The following is a 15769-nucleotide window of genomic DNA, read 5'->3' as shown; positions in this document are numbered from 1 at the left end:
ACACTACATGTTGTTTCCTGTAGTTTTTATGTACAACCTGGAGTTTATTTTCATAAAAGAATGCTGGTTCTTGAAGGTAAAAACTATTGTAATCCTCTGGTGACACTACATTCTTGAAGTTTTATGTACAACCTGGAGTGATTTTGCAAAATCTTGAGGGCTACAAGAACAGCTGATTACTATTACGTTATCATATAGACTAATTAAAGTAAATGTATCTTTAAATAGGCATATATTAGTATCAACAAAACATTTCCTGCCATGAGTCAGAGGCCGTTTAATGAAACGAACACTTCTCTGTCCTATCTGTTCAGAAAATAAACGTTACGTCAATCCCCGAGACCATTGTTGCCAAAGCGTCTCTCTCTCTCTCTCTCTCTCTCTGATCAAATTACATTGGAAACTTGACATACGATTGCCCTAATATACGAATGTTTTGAGATATAACAGAAAATTTGCGAAAATACAAGCTTTGATATACAACGAATATTTGAGATACAATTTTGCGATGAGTGTTAGTTGTATAGGCGACCGATAAATGGCGTTCAGTCTGTTTGTTTGTTGGTGCTGCATGTTAACACGTCGTTGTTTAGTTCGTTGTATTTGCGCCTATTTTTCGTGTTATTTTGTCTATTTTATTATTAACCATGGGTCTCAAAGCTAAAGACAAAGCAGGTGATAAGAAAAAACCCAAGAAAATGATTTCGATGGAAGCAAAACATGAAATTATAGCAAAGCTATGAAACGTGGCGTTCGTATCGTCGATTTGGCAAAACGAGTATGGTCGAAATCCTTCTACAATATCCACGATCATCAAGCAGAAGGAAGCTATAAAAACCCCCGAGACCATTGTTGCTCTCTCTCTCTCTCTCTCTCTCTCTCTCTCTCTCTCTCTCTCTCTCTCTCTCTCTCTCTCTCTCTCTCTCTCTCTGATCAAAATTACGGATAATGTCTCTCTTGGATACTTGGAATTTGCGTTGTAATCTAACCAGAAACTTCGTTTTGTTATTATTACTGGAAACAAGCAATGATTTTTTCATTATTTGCGCTTTTGGACTGTTATATGTAAACTAGTATGTATTCATTCGCTCGGAAACTAGTTCCGCATATGAGGCGTCACTAAAAAACATAGAAAAATACAACATAAAAAGTGTCGAAAATCATCATAATCTCCAAAAACCGTTTAACGAAACGAACACTTCTCTGTCCTTAACTCGGAGCGTCGGAAGACGCCTCTCTCTCTCTCTCTCTCTCTGATCAAATTACTGGATAATGTCTCTCTTTGGATACTTGGAATGTTTGCGTTGTAATCTAAGCAGAAACTTCGTTTTTGTTATTATTACTGGAAACAAGCAATGATTTTTTCATTATTTGCGCTTTTGGACTGGTTATATGTAAACTAGTATGTATTCATTCGCTCGAAACTAGTTCCGCATATGAGGCGTCACTAAAAAACATAGAAAAAACAACAAAAATACAACATAAAAATGTCGAAAATCATCATAATCTCAAACCGTTTAACGAAACGAACACTTCTCTGTCCTTAACGGAGCGTCGGAAGCGTCGGAAGACGCCTCTCTTCTCTCTCTATCTCTCTCTCTCTCTCTCTCTCTCTCTCTCTCTCTCTCTCTCTCTGATCAAATTACTGGATAATGTGCTCTCTTTGGATACTTGGAATTTGCGTTGTAATCTAAGCAGAAAACTTCGTTTTGTTATTATTACTGGAAACAAGCAATGATTTTTTCATTATTTGCGCTTTTGACTGTATATGTAAACTAGTATGTATCTATTCGCTCGGAAACTAGTTCCGCATATGAGGCGTCACTAAAAAACATAGAAAAATACAACAAAAAGTGTCGAAAATCATCATAATCTCAAAATTTTTGTTGTAATCTAACCAGAAACTTTATTTTTATTAATATACTGTGCTAAACTATAAAGGATTTTTATCATAGTATGCGTTTTTTTAAAAGCGTCGTTAACTCGAGCGTCGGAAGCGTCAGCGTCGTAACCTCGGAACAAGCGTCGTTACCCAGGACGGATTTTTCCATTGAATATTTAAGAAAAGCGTCGTAACCTCGGAACGTCGTAAGCCGGAAACCGTCGTAACCCGGGGACCGCCTGTATATCTAACAGCTCAGAGGCTTAGGTCTCTTTCCTTTGAATTCTCTTATCCAGGAAATGTAACCACGTGTGCCGACCTCCAGTTGGTTCAGGATTCTCTTACCTCCCACCAAAAGTGAGTCTGGCCTAATGTTAAGATCCAGGTTTGTTCCACATATGAACAAATGACAAATTTTAAATTAATTTGTATTTTCATAGGTAACAAACCTGTCCACCTGTAGCAACCCTCTTTCAATTAACTCTGGTCTGGAAGAAAACTAATACATCACGGGGTTGAGATTGGATCACTGGCCACTTCCCCCCTGATCTCCATTACAGATGCCATATGCTGTCAATTCTCTGCATAAACAATTCTTATTGTTTTCTACTGGTTTCCAGCTGGTGCCAGAAGATTTATCCTAATATTAAGACCTTAGGTTTGTTAGCTTTAAAAATACAAATTAATTTAAAATTGTCATTTTTCAAATGTAAGTAAACATTATACAGTGGTACCTCGAGATACGAAATTAATCCATTCTGAGGCGGCCTTCGTATCATGAGTTTTTCGTATCTTGAACCGCATTTTACATGTAAAATGGCTAATCTGTTCCATACCCTCCAAGGACACCCCGGTAAATTTCATAATAAAGCTAAATTGACCTATAAACAATGAAATACTACAACAATTTGGACCATTCAATACGTAACTTGATACGTACCGCTAATATGCACTACATAGTACGTACCTGTAAATAAAGTGTACGTATTAGTGTACATGGTGTACAAGAAATACTGTACGTACATATGTACGAATGTAGTAAAATGTGGAAGATTATCTTTCGAGTGAGGCTATCTCCGAAAGTGGCGACAGAGGAGGAGGACAAACGGCAGATACGTACACTTAACTTTACGAAACACATAAAAAAATGTCAGGAAAACATAAACTAAACTTTACGAAACACATTAACAAAACTGTAACACTTAACTTTACAAAAACTTAAAATTAAATTTATTTTTGTCTTTTTTTTAATTTTTACGTTTTTTTTACTTTTTTATACTTTACGGTTTTTTTTTTTATACAAAATTTCAACTTCTTCACCACTTTCAACTTTCTGTTTTTTTGTAGTAGTATCACTTGGTTCTTCCTTTTTGCTTACTCGTACTAAAGGCCTCTTTAAAAAATAACTATCCAAGAAAGATTGCTTCCGCCTGCTTTTGACAGTGTTCCTGAAATGACCCAGGCAAACATCATCGAACTGTGCAAGCATACGACCTGCGTAAGCCTTTTTGGGGTGTCTCTTTTCTACGAATGATTGCACCTTATGAAAAGCAGCTAGAGCATCCATAATTTCTGCCGTTGTCATAGAGTCGTCGTCCTAATCCTTGCATCTGCTAGAGAACTCCTCTTGGACAAAATAGTCACGCCCTTGGAAGGTGTAGCTGCTTTGATGACATCCTTCTGCTTAAGGATGGTGCCTATTGTCGACGGATTTCGGCCGTATTCCTTGGCGATCACACTCAATCGCATACCAGCTTCATACTTTTTAATTATCTCCATCTTCGTCTCCAAAGAAAGCATCCTCTTCTTTCCGTGAATTTCAACTTTCTTGTGACCCGTGACTACGTATATACTGTACGTAATTATGTTATGTAGTACGTATACGTATGTAGTAAAGTTCTCGCACAACATGAAATCACTAACGAATTTACGTTAATAAATGAAATTGTATAGAACGAACGAATACCGCGTGCATACGATACCGATGATGCCGTGAAGTGGCTGAAAGAGCATGCTGCTACATAGATGCATCATGGGAGAGATGCTGACCAATAGGAGAGTAGGATCTCATGGCGGTGACTAGCATTAGGAACTATGGGAGAGTGGGAGGATGGTGGCGAGTCTACTCAGTTGGCGGCGCGTGAGTTTTAAAATTGTTATCGGTGGTCCCGGCGAATCTCGGACTTTACAGCAACAACCTTTCGTATCTTGAACAATTTTCGTATGTAGAGCCGCAAAAATCTTCATATTTGCTTTCTTATCTTGAGTTTTTCGTAAGTTGAGCCTTTTGTATCTCGAGGTACCACTGTATTTATAAAATGAACACATATATAGCTTAGTTGATTTATTTCTTAGTGATGACATTTTTTTTAAGGTCAAAGGTTTAAGATCACTAATAACTGCCTCGTATTCATTTCATCAGAGAGGAACTTGTATACACTCTTGGGGAGATTCTCATTTTACTCATGCACAGTAGACAGTTGTATAAAACCACAGGAAATATATGTACTTTATGGCTGTTAATATTTCACTATAGTTCAAGACAGCATGGTCTCAACAAAAGTTAGAGACGTAAATGGGTTTTAAAACAACTTCTGACTGTATTTATGTATTATGGCAGGCATGAAAGTAGTCTTGAGGTTATGGGAATGGCTCTTTAGTGTTTGTTGTTTTTTGACTGATGCTTCTTCCACATAAATGAGGTACAGTCATACCCCTACATACGAAAGTCCCTACGTACGAAAAATCCAGGTTACGTAGGCAAAGACGAAAATTTATTTGCTTCTGTGTATGAAAATAATTCAGGTTGCGAAAGGGTGTATGTACTGTAAAGTCCGAGATTCGTCTGGGCCGCCGAGAACAATTTTAAAAATCGTGCGCTGCCAACTCAGTAGACTCGCCACCATCCTCCCGCTCTCCCATTGGTTCCGATGCTAGTCACCGCCGTAAAATCCTGCTCTCCTATTGGTCAGCATCTGTCCCATCATGCATCTATGTAAAGGCATTCCTTGACCATTTTGTTGTGGCAGCGTTACCGTAAACACCTGGAATTCGTTCGTTCACATAGTTGAACTTAATGACTTACGTTATTAGCCATGGGTCCCAAGAATGTTGCTGAAGTTCACGGAAAGAAGAGGATGCTTTCTATGGAGATGAAGATGGAGATAATCAAGAAGTGTTAATGTTTTCTGCCATTTGTTAATGTGTTTCATGAAGTTTAGTGATCATGTTTTCTGCCATTTGTCCTCCTCCTCTGTTGCCACTTTTGGACATCGCCTCACTCGAAAGGTAAGGTTTCACATTTTAATACATACGTACGTACATATACGTACAGTATTTCTTGTACCCTGTACACTAATACACTTTATTTACAGGTACAGTCACGGTTAGGTTAGGTATTGAATGGTCCAAATTGCTGTATTTCATTGTTTATTGGTCAATTTAGCTTTATTATAAAATTTACTGTGGTGTTTTTGTAGGGCTTGGAACAAATTAGGCAATTTACATGTAAACCGTAGTTCTAGATACAAAAAAATCAGGTTACGAAGGCCGCTTCAGAATGGATTAATTTCGTAACCTGAGGCACTACTGTAATAAGTTATGAAGGCTGATGGTCCTTTTAACGTAAGCTTGATGGCCGCCTGATGGGGAACTTGGGATAATCTGTAAGTGTTGTTCTTCAGGGTGTTTTTTAAGGGTCTTGCAGTTGTTATCAAAAAGGGTTTTCTGATATTCATAGGCAAAAGGGGTGGCTCTTATGTAAAATTGAAGAAAGGATTTTTTATAAGTAAAATTGAAGGAAGGCTTTTTTAATTCTTAATATGGAGTGCTTCTAGGGTACAATGGTAGAGGCTGTCCCATGTGCTGTCAGTGACAATTACATGAGGTACCTAGCCTGGGGGGGGGGTCAGTTTAATATTGTGTTGCTAAACCCAGTGCCTTTTATCAAAAAAATGTATCACATCTAAAGTTGTAGCATGGCAGAAAATTATTATATTGTAATGTAGCTGGTAAGTACTTTAGGACTCTTTATAGTGCTGTTAAACAGGTGTCACATTAATGAAATGATAACGTTCCAGCTGTGTTTATACCATCCCTTTGATGAAATGCATATAAGAGAATTATTATGTGGCTTGCAACCCAGAGAGAAAGGAATGATTAAATAATAGAATTTTTTAAACTTTGCTGATGTAGCCATTATTTTTAATTGAGCATGTATACAAGCAACTCTCCTACTTCCTAAACAATATGAGAGCTGAGTTTCATTTCTAAATACTCGTAGGGCTTTCCCTAAGAATTTGTTCTTAAATGAGAGATGAAAAAAACTTACTGTATATACTCGCATATCATACGACTTTTGAACACCTAATTTTGGAGCTAATTTTAAGGGGGTCACATCATACATGAGATATGAAATTAGTGTATGTAATATTCACATACTAGTATCATTTGATTAAATATACACATAATGAATGTATGCATATTTTCCATGGATCGTTTAAAAAGTTCTGCTTTACTTCACTGTGTCCAATGATATTGTATGTGTTTTCATATTACTATTGTATTATAAAATACAAAAATAGCAATCAATGTTTTGGTTTGGAAATCGGCAGAGAACAATTGCGAGGTAAGTTTATTTTGCTGTATTGAAGTCAAATCAGAGAGATTTTCTTGCTTCTCGTTTGTGTAAATGAATCTCAGGATACTCTATTGGTATGGGACACGGTTATTTTACATTATACGAAGTGTTTTCAAGTCAAAATATCACTTGAATTCGTATCGTTGTGAATGAAATTTATTAATTTTTTTGTTAGTAGATGGCACTGAGGGCATGTTTATTGCGTAAAAAAGATCAACAGATTGCGTTCAATATTTTCACTTGATTTCATCAGAATACTAAGAGCTTTACATATTTATCTTTTATCTTAGTGAACACAGTAAAATGTGTTCTTTCATGTTTAATAGTTTTGATTAAAACTCATTTCTCTCAAATTTTTATTACTGTCGAGTTTGATGGTGCTATACCGAAATTTCCATGTTGCTGATGCACGATAATAGTTGTTAGCAGATGAACATTCTTTCCTCAGCTTCAGCTATAATTAGCAGCTTAAATTTAGCAGTATATGCCTTTGTCTATCTTTTCTCCATAGTGAATGAGGATATAGTAATGTAAACATATATCAGTCCTATTCTATTTAGCATCATTTGTAACGTAACTACGGCAATTTTTTACTATCGTACAATGGTTGAAATGCTGTGGTATCAGATTTGGTTGTTCATAGCAAATCAGCTGTTTCTGGCTGTGTGTTTACACAACAAGTATAACATTACTGATGATACTTTTAATTTCTTGTCTACTCTTTTTAACTTAACTAGAAGATGGGATAGATAAAGAGATGGAGGAAAAGGGGTTAGCCTAACTAGAAAATGGAATAGATAAACAGGAGGAAAAGGGGTTAGCCTATTGTAATTTGGTCTCAAAAATTGAACTCGCATGTTACATGAGATATCTGATCAAATCATTGTTTAGGGTGAAAATTTGGGGGTGGCATGATATGCAAGATTGCATGTTAAACGAGTATATACGGTAATTAGCTTAAACTTCTGCACAAAACCAATTAAATTTAATGAAGTTTTGCCAGTTGCGGATCATGTTGAAAGAAAATAATGAGACTCAGTTGAAATACTATCAACTTAGGTATTGTTATAAAATGTTATGCATTTGAATGATGTGCTACAGTATTATTTATTTACAGTACAGCAGTACAAGTGTTCACACTGTTCGACCAAGTTTGCCAATGAACGACTTCTAAGAGACCATGTTCGTCGTCATGTTAATCATTTCAAGTGTGGAGAGTGTGAGATGACCTGTACCACAAAGTCCGTACTTTTATCACACATCCGATACAGGCATTCAGATTATAGACCGCACAAATGTCTCCATTGTGAAAAAACGTAAGTAAAGTGTTTTGTTGAATTGGAGAAAAGATCTTCCATTAACATTGTTGCGTCATATCATTCTGCTGTCTGGTCTTTCTGGTCTAGGTGTGCATTCAAGATCTTCCTGCTAGTTTGCATCCTGATACTGCCAAATCTTCTGCTTTTGTGGGCTACCTGATTGTTACCCCTTCTCATTACCCGTTTATTTCTCGTAACGTAAAATATTAAATGGTTATATTGGAATACACTCCCTGAACACCTCAATTAGCCCTGGTCACCTGACCAGCTCGAACATAACCCCACTCATTTATCCACACTTGGGAAATTTTTAACTGCCAGCGCTACCAATGCTGCAGGTAAACATTGTTTACTGAGTTACCTAATTACCGTTGGCAACACTGCTGCAAGACATCGGCCGGCAGATAGTTCCCACCTTCAGTCGCTTTTTGTTCGCTCGACAGATAGCATGTATCCTGTTACAAGCGACCCCCGCAGAAAATTAAGAATAGACCTGTTGTTGACAACCTGCATTTAGTTTTGGATTACGTTCTAGGCTTCTCATTTGGATATTGCTTAGGTAAGTTGACGGAATCGGCATTTGAAAGACTTCTTCAGCCACGCCTTCGAAACCTTCCCCTGCTACCCCTCCAATCAGCACGGCAGCAAGGACACGGGAGTGCATCGGTCTTGCTTGGCCTGCAAGAGAAGGATGAGTACCCACAGACACGATCGACATTCTATGTGTATAAGCTGTAGAAAGGTACAGTGTAGTGTAACTCAAAGATGTGATGAGTGTAGGGACTGGTCTACAGATCAGATGGAAGGATATGTAAAGCATAGGAAGGCGCTAGCAGCCAAGAACAAATGTAAGGTAGCTATTGAGCCTAGGAAGGCAGAATCAGAGGATTTGGAGTCAGTGCTCTTTAACCCTTAAACGCCAAAGGGGTATAATAAAAATCGTCTCCTGTATGCCGAGGGGGTCTCGGAGTGAGCGCCGAAGCAGAAAATTTTTTTTTTTTCAAAAAATCACAGCGTGCTTAGTTTTCAAGATTAAGAGTTCATTTTGGGCTCCTTTTTTTGTCATTGCCTGAGGTTTAGTATGCTACCATCAGAAATGAAAAAAAATATCATTATCATATATAAATAATGCGATATATGATAGCGCGAAAACAAAATTTCATATATAATTGTATTCAAATCGCGCTGTGAGCAAAACGGTTATAGCTAACGAGTTAATTTTTTTTCGTTGTATTGTACACTAAATTGCGATCACTTTGGTACATAACACATTGTAAAACGATCAAAGCAACACAGAGAAAATATTATCACAAAATGATGCATGAATTCGTAACGCGTGGACGTAAAATGTTTTTTTCAAAAATTCACCGTAAATCTAAATATTGTTCTAGAGACTTCCAATTTGTTTCAAAATGAAGATAAATGATTGAATATTACTATACTGTAAGAGTTTTAGCTTACAATTGCAGTTTTCGACCATTTCTGACGAGTAAAAGTTGACCGAATTTCGAATTTTTTATATATTTTTTTTATATGCAAATATTTAAAAATGAGAAAAGCTACAACCTTCAATTATTTTTTGTTGTATTTTGCATGAAATTGTGCACAATTTTCATATATAAAACTCTATGAAACGCCTAATATGAAACGGAGCAAATATTCCGAGAATGTGACGTACGCATTTCGGAGATTTGTGGCGGAGAATCCGTGTGCGGAGGGAAGGAAAGTTTTTTTAAAAATTCACCATAAATCTAAATATTGTGCTAGAGACTTCGAATTTGTTTCAAAAAGAAGATAAATGACTGACATATTAAGTAGACTGTAAGAGTTTTTAGCTTACCATTTGCGTTTTTTGACCATTTCGGTAGAGTCAAAGTTGACCGATCGTGGTTTTTTCTATTTATCGTGATTTATATGCAAATATTTCAAAAATGAGAAAAGCTACAACCTTCAATTATTTATTGTTGTATTCTACATGAAAATGCACACATTTTCATATACAGGCAGTCCCCGGGTTACGACGGGGGTTCCGTTCTTGAGGCGCGTCGTAAGCCGAAAATCGTCGTAAGCCGGAACGACACTTGGAAATATGCCTTAAACTAAGAAAAAGTTAGAGACCTTACCTGTGTGACATGCAAGTAGATTGCATGATGTGTAGTGTGGTTATTCCAATGGCAAAGGATGGTTCTTGAAGGTATAATTCTTATTAAAACTCTTGTGACACTAAAAAGCACAATGTACTACACTTAATCCTTAGGGTATACACTAAACACTGTACACTATATACATGCATTGCACACTTCGTAGTAGTACGTATGTATTTGTTAGATCCTGGAGTACACTAAAATCCCAGTCTGGTAGCTCTGGAAGGTAAAAGTATAACACAATTAGTACAAAATACTACACAAAGTCCTGAATACAATATGTAAATTATAGATATCAAGAGTAAAAGAGTTAATGTATGTTAATTAATTCCTTACTTTTAGTTTATAATTCCTTACTTTGAGTTATATCAAGAGTAAAAAAGTTAATGTATGTGAATTAATTCCTTACTTTTAGTTTAAAGTTGTCCTGCTATGTAACCCTGGATGCACAAAGTCTTATGTGGCCCCATAGCCTACATCATTCAGGGGGTTCTGGAATGTACAAAAAATAATTAGTATGTCAGTAAGTACTCTATGCATAGTAAGTTACATACAGTAATATGCACCATACAGTGGTTTAATACTATCACATATATAACATGTATAAAACTTAGTTAATGTATGTTAATTAATTCCTTACTTTAGTTAAAGTTGTCGCTCAATGTAACCCTGGATGGACAAAGTCTTATGTGGCCCCATTGCCTACATCATTCAGGGGGTTCTGGAATGTACAAAAAATAATTTTGTCAGTAAGTACTCTATGCATAGTAAGTTACATACAGTAATATGCACCATACAGTGGTTTAATATTGCATATTGTAAATGATTGGTCTACACCCCCTGTTCAGCAGGGAGTGTACAGTATGTAATTCCATGAGGGACCTTGATCACTTATCCCATGTGAGAGATCTTGGTCACTTTTTTTTAGTATGTACGTATAAAACTTACTTAATGTATGTTTACTACTATGTATAATTCCTTACCTTTAGTACAGTAGTACATAGTTTACAGTTGTCGTGCTATGTTATGTAGTAACCCTGGACAAAGTTTTATGTGGCCCCATAGCCTGCATCATGGAGGGGGTCCTGGTTTTCTGGAATGTACCAAAAAAGTATCAAAGTTAAGTCATGTTATGTATGTTTAGTAAGTTACATACAGTAACCATACGTACAGTGGTTTATAACATGTACATATGTACATAATCAAACTTGGTTGGAAATTCCTGTAAAAAAAAGTTATGTACGTATGTAATATGTACTACTGTATGTAAAAACCTTACTGTTCATACTTTGTTACACTACATGTTACATGTGATACGTATACTTTCCTGAAGGGTTTTTTCCATCCAAAAATGGTGCTTCTACTTGTAGTTATCCCTTGATGACACTTGTAGTAACAACCTGGAGTTGTGTGAAAAATGTTGGTTCTGGAAGGAAAAAGTAACAAAATTAGTGTACAAAATATACACTACAGAAAGTTGTGAATGCAATATGTTAATTACTGTAGATATATCAAGAGTACTAAAAGAGTTAATGTATGTTAATTAATTCCTTACTTTTAGTTTAAAGTTGTCGTTCAATGTAACCCTGGATGGACAAAGTCTTATGTGGCCCCATAGCCTACATCATTCAGGGGGTTCTGGAATGTACAAAAAATAATTAGTATGTCAGTAAGTACTCTATGCATAGTAAGTTACATACAGTAATATGCACCATACAGTGGTTTAATATCACATATAACATGTAGTATAAACTTAATTTAGAAATTCCTTACATAACTTACCAACTTTTAGTGAGTCTCAAAGCTGTTACCTAGGTTGTGGGAGATGGAGGTGGAGGTGTAGAGCATTCATGATAAGGGTGCATTCCAAACCTAACTTCAGTGTGCTTTATCACAGATCAACAGGCTAGGATGATGGGCAGGCTGGAATGAAGAATTAATATTAAAGGACAGTATGTAACCACTTAGGTGTACAAAATTTATTGTACGTATGCAAACATTAAACACAACTGAGAATTCCTTACCTCCAGCAAAATGAAGACATGTAGGCTATGTAGAGGTCTGGTTTATGTAAGTCACAGGTGCATGCCAGTCTGGAATGATAATGTAATAGTACATATGATTATAGTATGTATGTTACATACATAACATGGTTATTACATATGTAATATTAAAACATTAATAAAAAAAAATGTCCTTACCAAATTCTAGTGGTTGGCTTGCTTACTGGGATGGTCATATGGTACATGAGAGTGGGTGGCTGGGCTATGGAGTGGGATGGGCAGGTGCTTGGGAGTCTGGAATGATAAAAAATATATAAAATGATAGTTACTACTACTGTAACTACTGCACATGTTATTACTTGTTTGACATATGTAGTGTGTAATACGTATGTTCAATATAAAAAATGAAGAATTCTTTTACCTGAAGGAATGGGAGAGGTGATACTACTCGTATCAACTGATTTGGGCTCTGGGGAGGTGATACTTGTATCAACTGATGAGGGAACATCTACATCTGGAAAGAATGATAGGGTACATAAATATATTATAAGGTGGATGTAATTGTAGCATATGTACACTTTTAATAAAATTTCTATTAGCAATTTATAAAACATTTTAGTATACAAATTTGTTAAGGATTCCTTACCTGATGTATAGGGCGAGGCATCAAAACCATGGAAAGGCTCAGGGTCATCTGGGTCACTGTCACTATCAAAGGGGTCTGAAATGGAAAAAAAAAAAAAATAATAAGGTTATGCAACATCAAACACATTGTACCACTATGTAAGTTAGTGTACGTATGTATGTAGGGTGTAAACAATTTCCAACATGAAAATGAGAAAAATGAAATTGCTTACCTGATTGTACACGTGCAGGTGGGCGGGCTGATACAGAGGGTCCAGGTACAGGGGGATCTGGAACTGTCACAGGTAGTACAGGGAGATCTGGAAACTGTCACGTAGTACAGGGAGATCTGGAACTGTCACAGGTAGTACAGGGGGATCTGGAACTGTCACCACTTCTGCAATAAAATTACAAATGATGAAAATTAATGAAGTTACAATTTACTCTTACATTTAGTTGTTACATTAAAAAATTAACACATTTAATATGCTACACTATTGTAAACACAATAAATAGTAAAAACAGTTCAGAATTCCTTACCAGGACTAGGAGTGGGAGGTGGTGGTACTGGAGACTTGTGAAAGAAAGTGTCAAGCCTGGACTGCACACTTCTCTTCGTCTGCTTCTCCTTCAGGGTCTCCTTGTAGAAAGTCACCAAATCCATGATTCCTCTCTTGATTTTGTCAAACCTAGAAACGTTAGGGTCTTCTGCCTCAAAAGAAGCCAAGGCTCTCTCCAGATGAGTAAAACCCTCTGACAAGCCTTTCACAGTTAATGACCTGGGTTTTGGCTCTGGTGCCGCCTCCTCTTCCTCATCATTTGTTGTTCAAGTTCTAGTAAGTCCTCTGCAGACAATTCCTCTCCATGGGAAGCCAGCAGCTCTGTTACTCATCAGGTTCAAGATCTAGTTGCAGCCTCTTGCTTAGCCCTACGATTCTTCCTCGTCACAGTCTCGACGTCTTCTGCCTGGTCAAAGCCTTCAAAACTGTGCACAAACTGTGGACACAGTTTCCTCCAGGCCCCATTTAAAGTGGTCGTCTTCACCTCGTCCCAAGCACTTGCAATGTTTTTCTCACTGCATCTGCAATGTTGTAGCCCTTCCAGAATTGCTTCAGTGTCAACTCCTTGTTAGCTTCTATGGCCCTCAAAGCAAAACGTATGGTCCTTCTAAGGTAGTAAGCTTGAAATTTGCTATTACTCCCTGGTCCATTGGCTGTATCAGCGATGTGGTATTGGGTGGGAGGTACACCACCTTCACATTAGGATGCATGTCGCTCACAATTTGAAGGGTGACCAGGGGCATTGTCCAGGACTAAGAGGGCCTTAAAAGGCGAACCCTTCGAAGTCAAATACCGCTCCACTGCTGGCACGAAATGGTCATTGAACCAATCTTCGAAGACCATTAAGGTAACCCACGCCTTCTTGTTAGATTTCCAAATCACAGGAAGTTGACTCTTGAAAATGCCCTTGAAAGCCCTGGGATTCTCGGCCAAATACACCAGCAAGGGCTTCAGTTTCAAATCACCACTTGCATTGGCCCCAAACAGCAAAGTCAGTCGCTCCTTTCCAGCTTTATGGCCAGGTGCTGACTTCTCCTCCTTGGAAAGGTACGTTCGATTTGGCATTCTTTTCCAAAATAATCCAGTCTCATCCACATTAAAGACTTGGTCAGCCGTGTAACCACCATCCTTAATTATCTCAGCAAACCACCTGGAAAACTTTCTGCTGCTTCGCTATCAGCACTAGCAGCTTCACCTTGCAGCTTCACATTATGCAAATTTGCACGAGCCTTAAAACGGTTAAACCAACCTCTACTCGCGGAAAATTCACCACCAGCACTGCCTTCGCCAAACTTTTTCACTACTGCCTCATGCAGCGCTCTAGCCTTCTCCTGGATCACACTTAAGCTCACCGGAACACGTCGCTGGTTCTGGTCCTCCAGCCAGATCATGAGCAATTTCTCCATTTCAACAATGCTCTGGCTACGTTGCTTCTCGTTTATCACCGTTGACTTCATCGGTGCAGCATCCTTAACGTGCTTCAGAATACGTTACCGTTATCCTTCACAATGGTTACCACCGTGGTCCTGCTCAAGCCTAAAGAACGGCCTATTTCGGTGTTAGTTTCCCTCCCTTCTCCGAACGCTTTATCACGTCATATTTGACCTCCATCGTGATGACCTTCCTCTTCTTGGATGAACTATCATCGGAGGAAGTACTTTGGCGTTTAGGAGCCATTGTAAATTAGCGAAAATGGCAAGGAATTTCAGCAACGTCTCAGCACACAACCTAGTGGAATGCAGGCAGGCACGCGATTGAAGTGGCGTCCTTTCGTATTGTTACGCTTGGCGTCCTCGACCGTCGATCGTCGTTCTTTCGGTCAATTTACCATACAGTTTAATAGCGTTAATTAATTTATGCACCTCCGCTCAAAAACTAGTTCTGCATATGAGGTATCGTTAAAAAGCATAAACAAAACGTCGTAACCTTGGAATTTGTGTTGTAATCTAACCAGAAACTTAGTTTTTTTAATTATGTACTGGAAACAAGCAATGATTTTTCATTATATTTGCGCTTTTGGACTGTTTTAAACTGCGCATCCCAAGCTAGTGTATTCATTCGCCAGCAAACTAGTTCCGCATATGCGGCGTCAGTAAAAAAATTCAAAAAATACGAAAAAAAAAAGTGTCAAAAATCATCATAACCTCAAAATTTTTGTTGTAATGTAACCAAAAACATATTTTTATTATGTACTGTGCTAAACTATTAAGATTTTTATCATAGCATGCGTTTTTTAGAAAAGCGTTCGTTAACTCGGAGCGTCGGAAGCGTCAGCGTCGTAACCTCGGAACAAGCGTCGTAACCCAGGACGGAATTTCCATTGAATATTTAAGAAAAAGCGTCGTAACCTCGGAACGTCGTAAGCCGGAACCGTCGTAACCCGGGGACCGCCTGTATAAAACTTTATGTAACGGCTAATTTAAAATGGTGCAAACATTACGACATCACAAGTATGATTTTTTCGGAAGAGTTACCGCGCGGACGTAAGGAAAATGTTTTTTTATTTTTCATAAATTCACCATAAATCGAAATATTGTGCTAGAGACTTCCAATTTGTTGCAAAATGAAGGTAAATGATTGAATATTACTAGAATATAA

The 15769-nt window shown here is 37.6% G+C and overlaps 1 protein-coding gene and 2 long non-coding RNA genes across 4 annotated transcripts in view; 1 reads left to right on the top strand and 2 right to left on the bottom strand.

The window, feature by feature from the left end:
- The window catches only part of LOC135200138 (histone H4 transcription factor-like), a 162671-nt gene that overhangs the window by 90839 nt on the left and 56063 nt on the right, over positions 1 to 15769 (top strand). The window contains exon 7 of the mRNA XM_064228473.1: positions 7639 to 7837. Coding sequence (XP_064084543.1) covers positions 7639 to 7837 — 199 coding nt within the window. The remainder of the gene's footprint in view (positions 1 to 7638; positions 7838 to 15769) is intronic.
- Positions 10059 to 11883, bottom strand: LOC135200140 (uncharacterized). 2 transcript variants are annotated; one of them, XR_010311213.1, is made up of 5 exons: positions 11767 to 11883; positions 11540 to 11622; positions 10968 to 11410; positions 10394 to 10476; positions 10059 to 10203 (listed from the first exon to the last, which is right to left on the bottom strand). It is a non-coding gene; the product is annotated as an uncharacterized LOC135200140 (long non-coding RNA). The 2 variants fall into 2 exon arrangements; XR_010311214.1 differs by lacking the exons at positions 10059 to 10203; positions 10394 to 10476 and adding an exon at positions 10630 to 10705.
- On the bottom strand, positions 11967 to 12937 carry LOC135200139 (uncharacterized). The gene is made up of 5 exons (XR_010311212.1): positions 12845 to 12937; positions 12634 to 12708; positions 12409 to 12501; positions 12186 to 12281; positions 11967 to 12077 (listed from the first exon to the last, which is right to left on the bottom strand). It is a non-coding gene; the product is annotated as an uncharacterized LOC135200139 (long non-coding RNA).

The sequence above is a fragment of the Macrobrachium nipponense genome, chromosome 26 (genome assembly GCF_015104395.2).
Source record: "Macrobrachium nipponense isolate FS-2020 chromosome 26, ASM1510439v2, whole genome shotgun sequence".
NCBI classification, from domain to species: domain Eukaryota; kingdom Metazoa; phylum Arthropoda; class Malacostraca; order Decapoda; family Palaemonidae; genus Macrobrachium; species Macrobrachium nipponense.
This window is presented reverse-complemented; position numbering and strand designations above follow the sequence as displayed.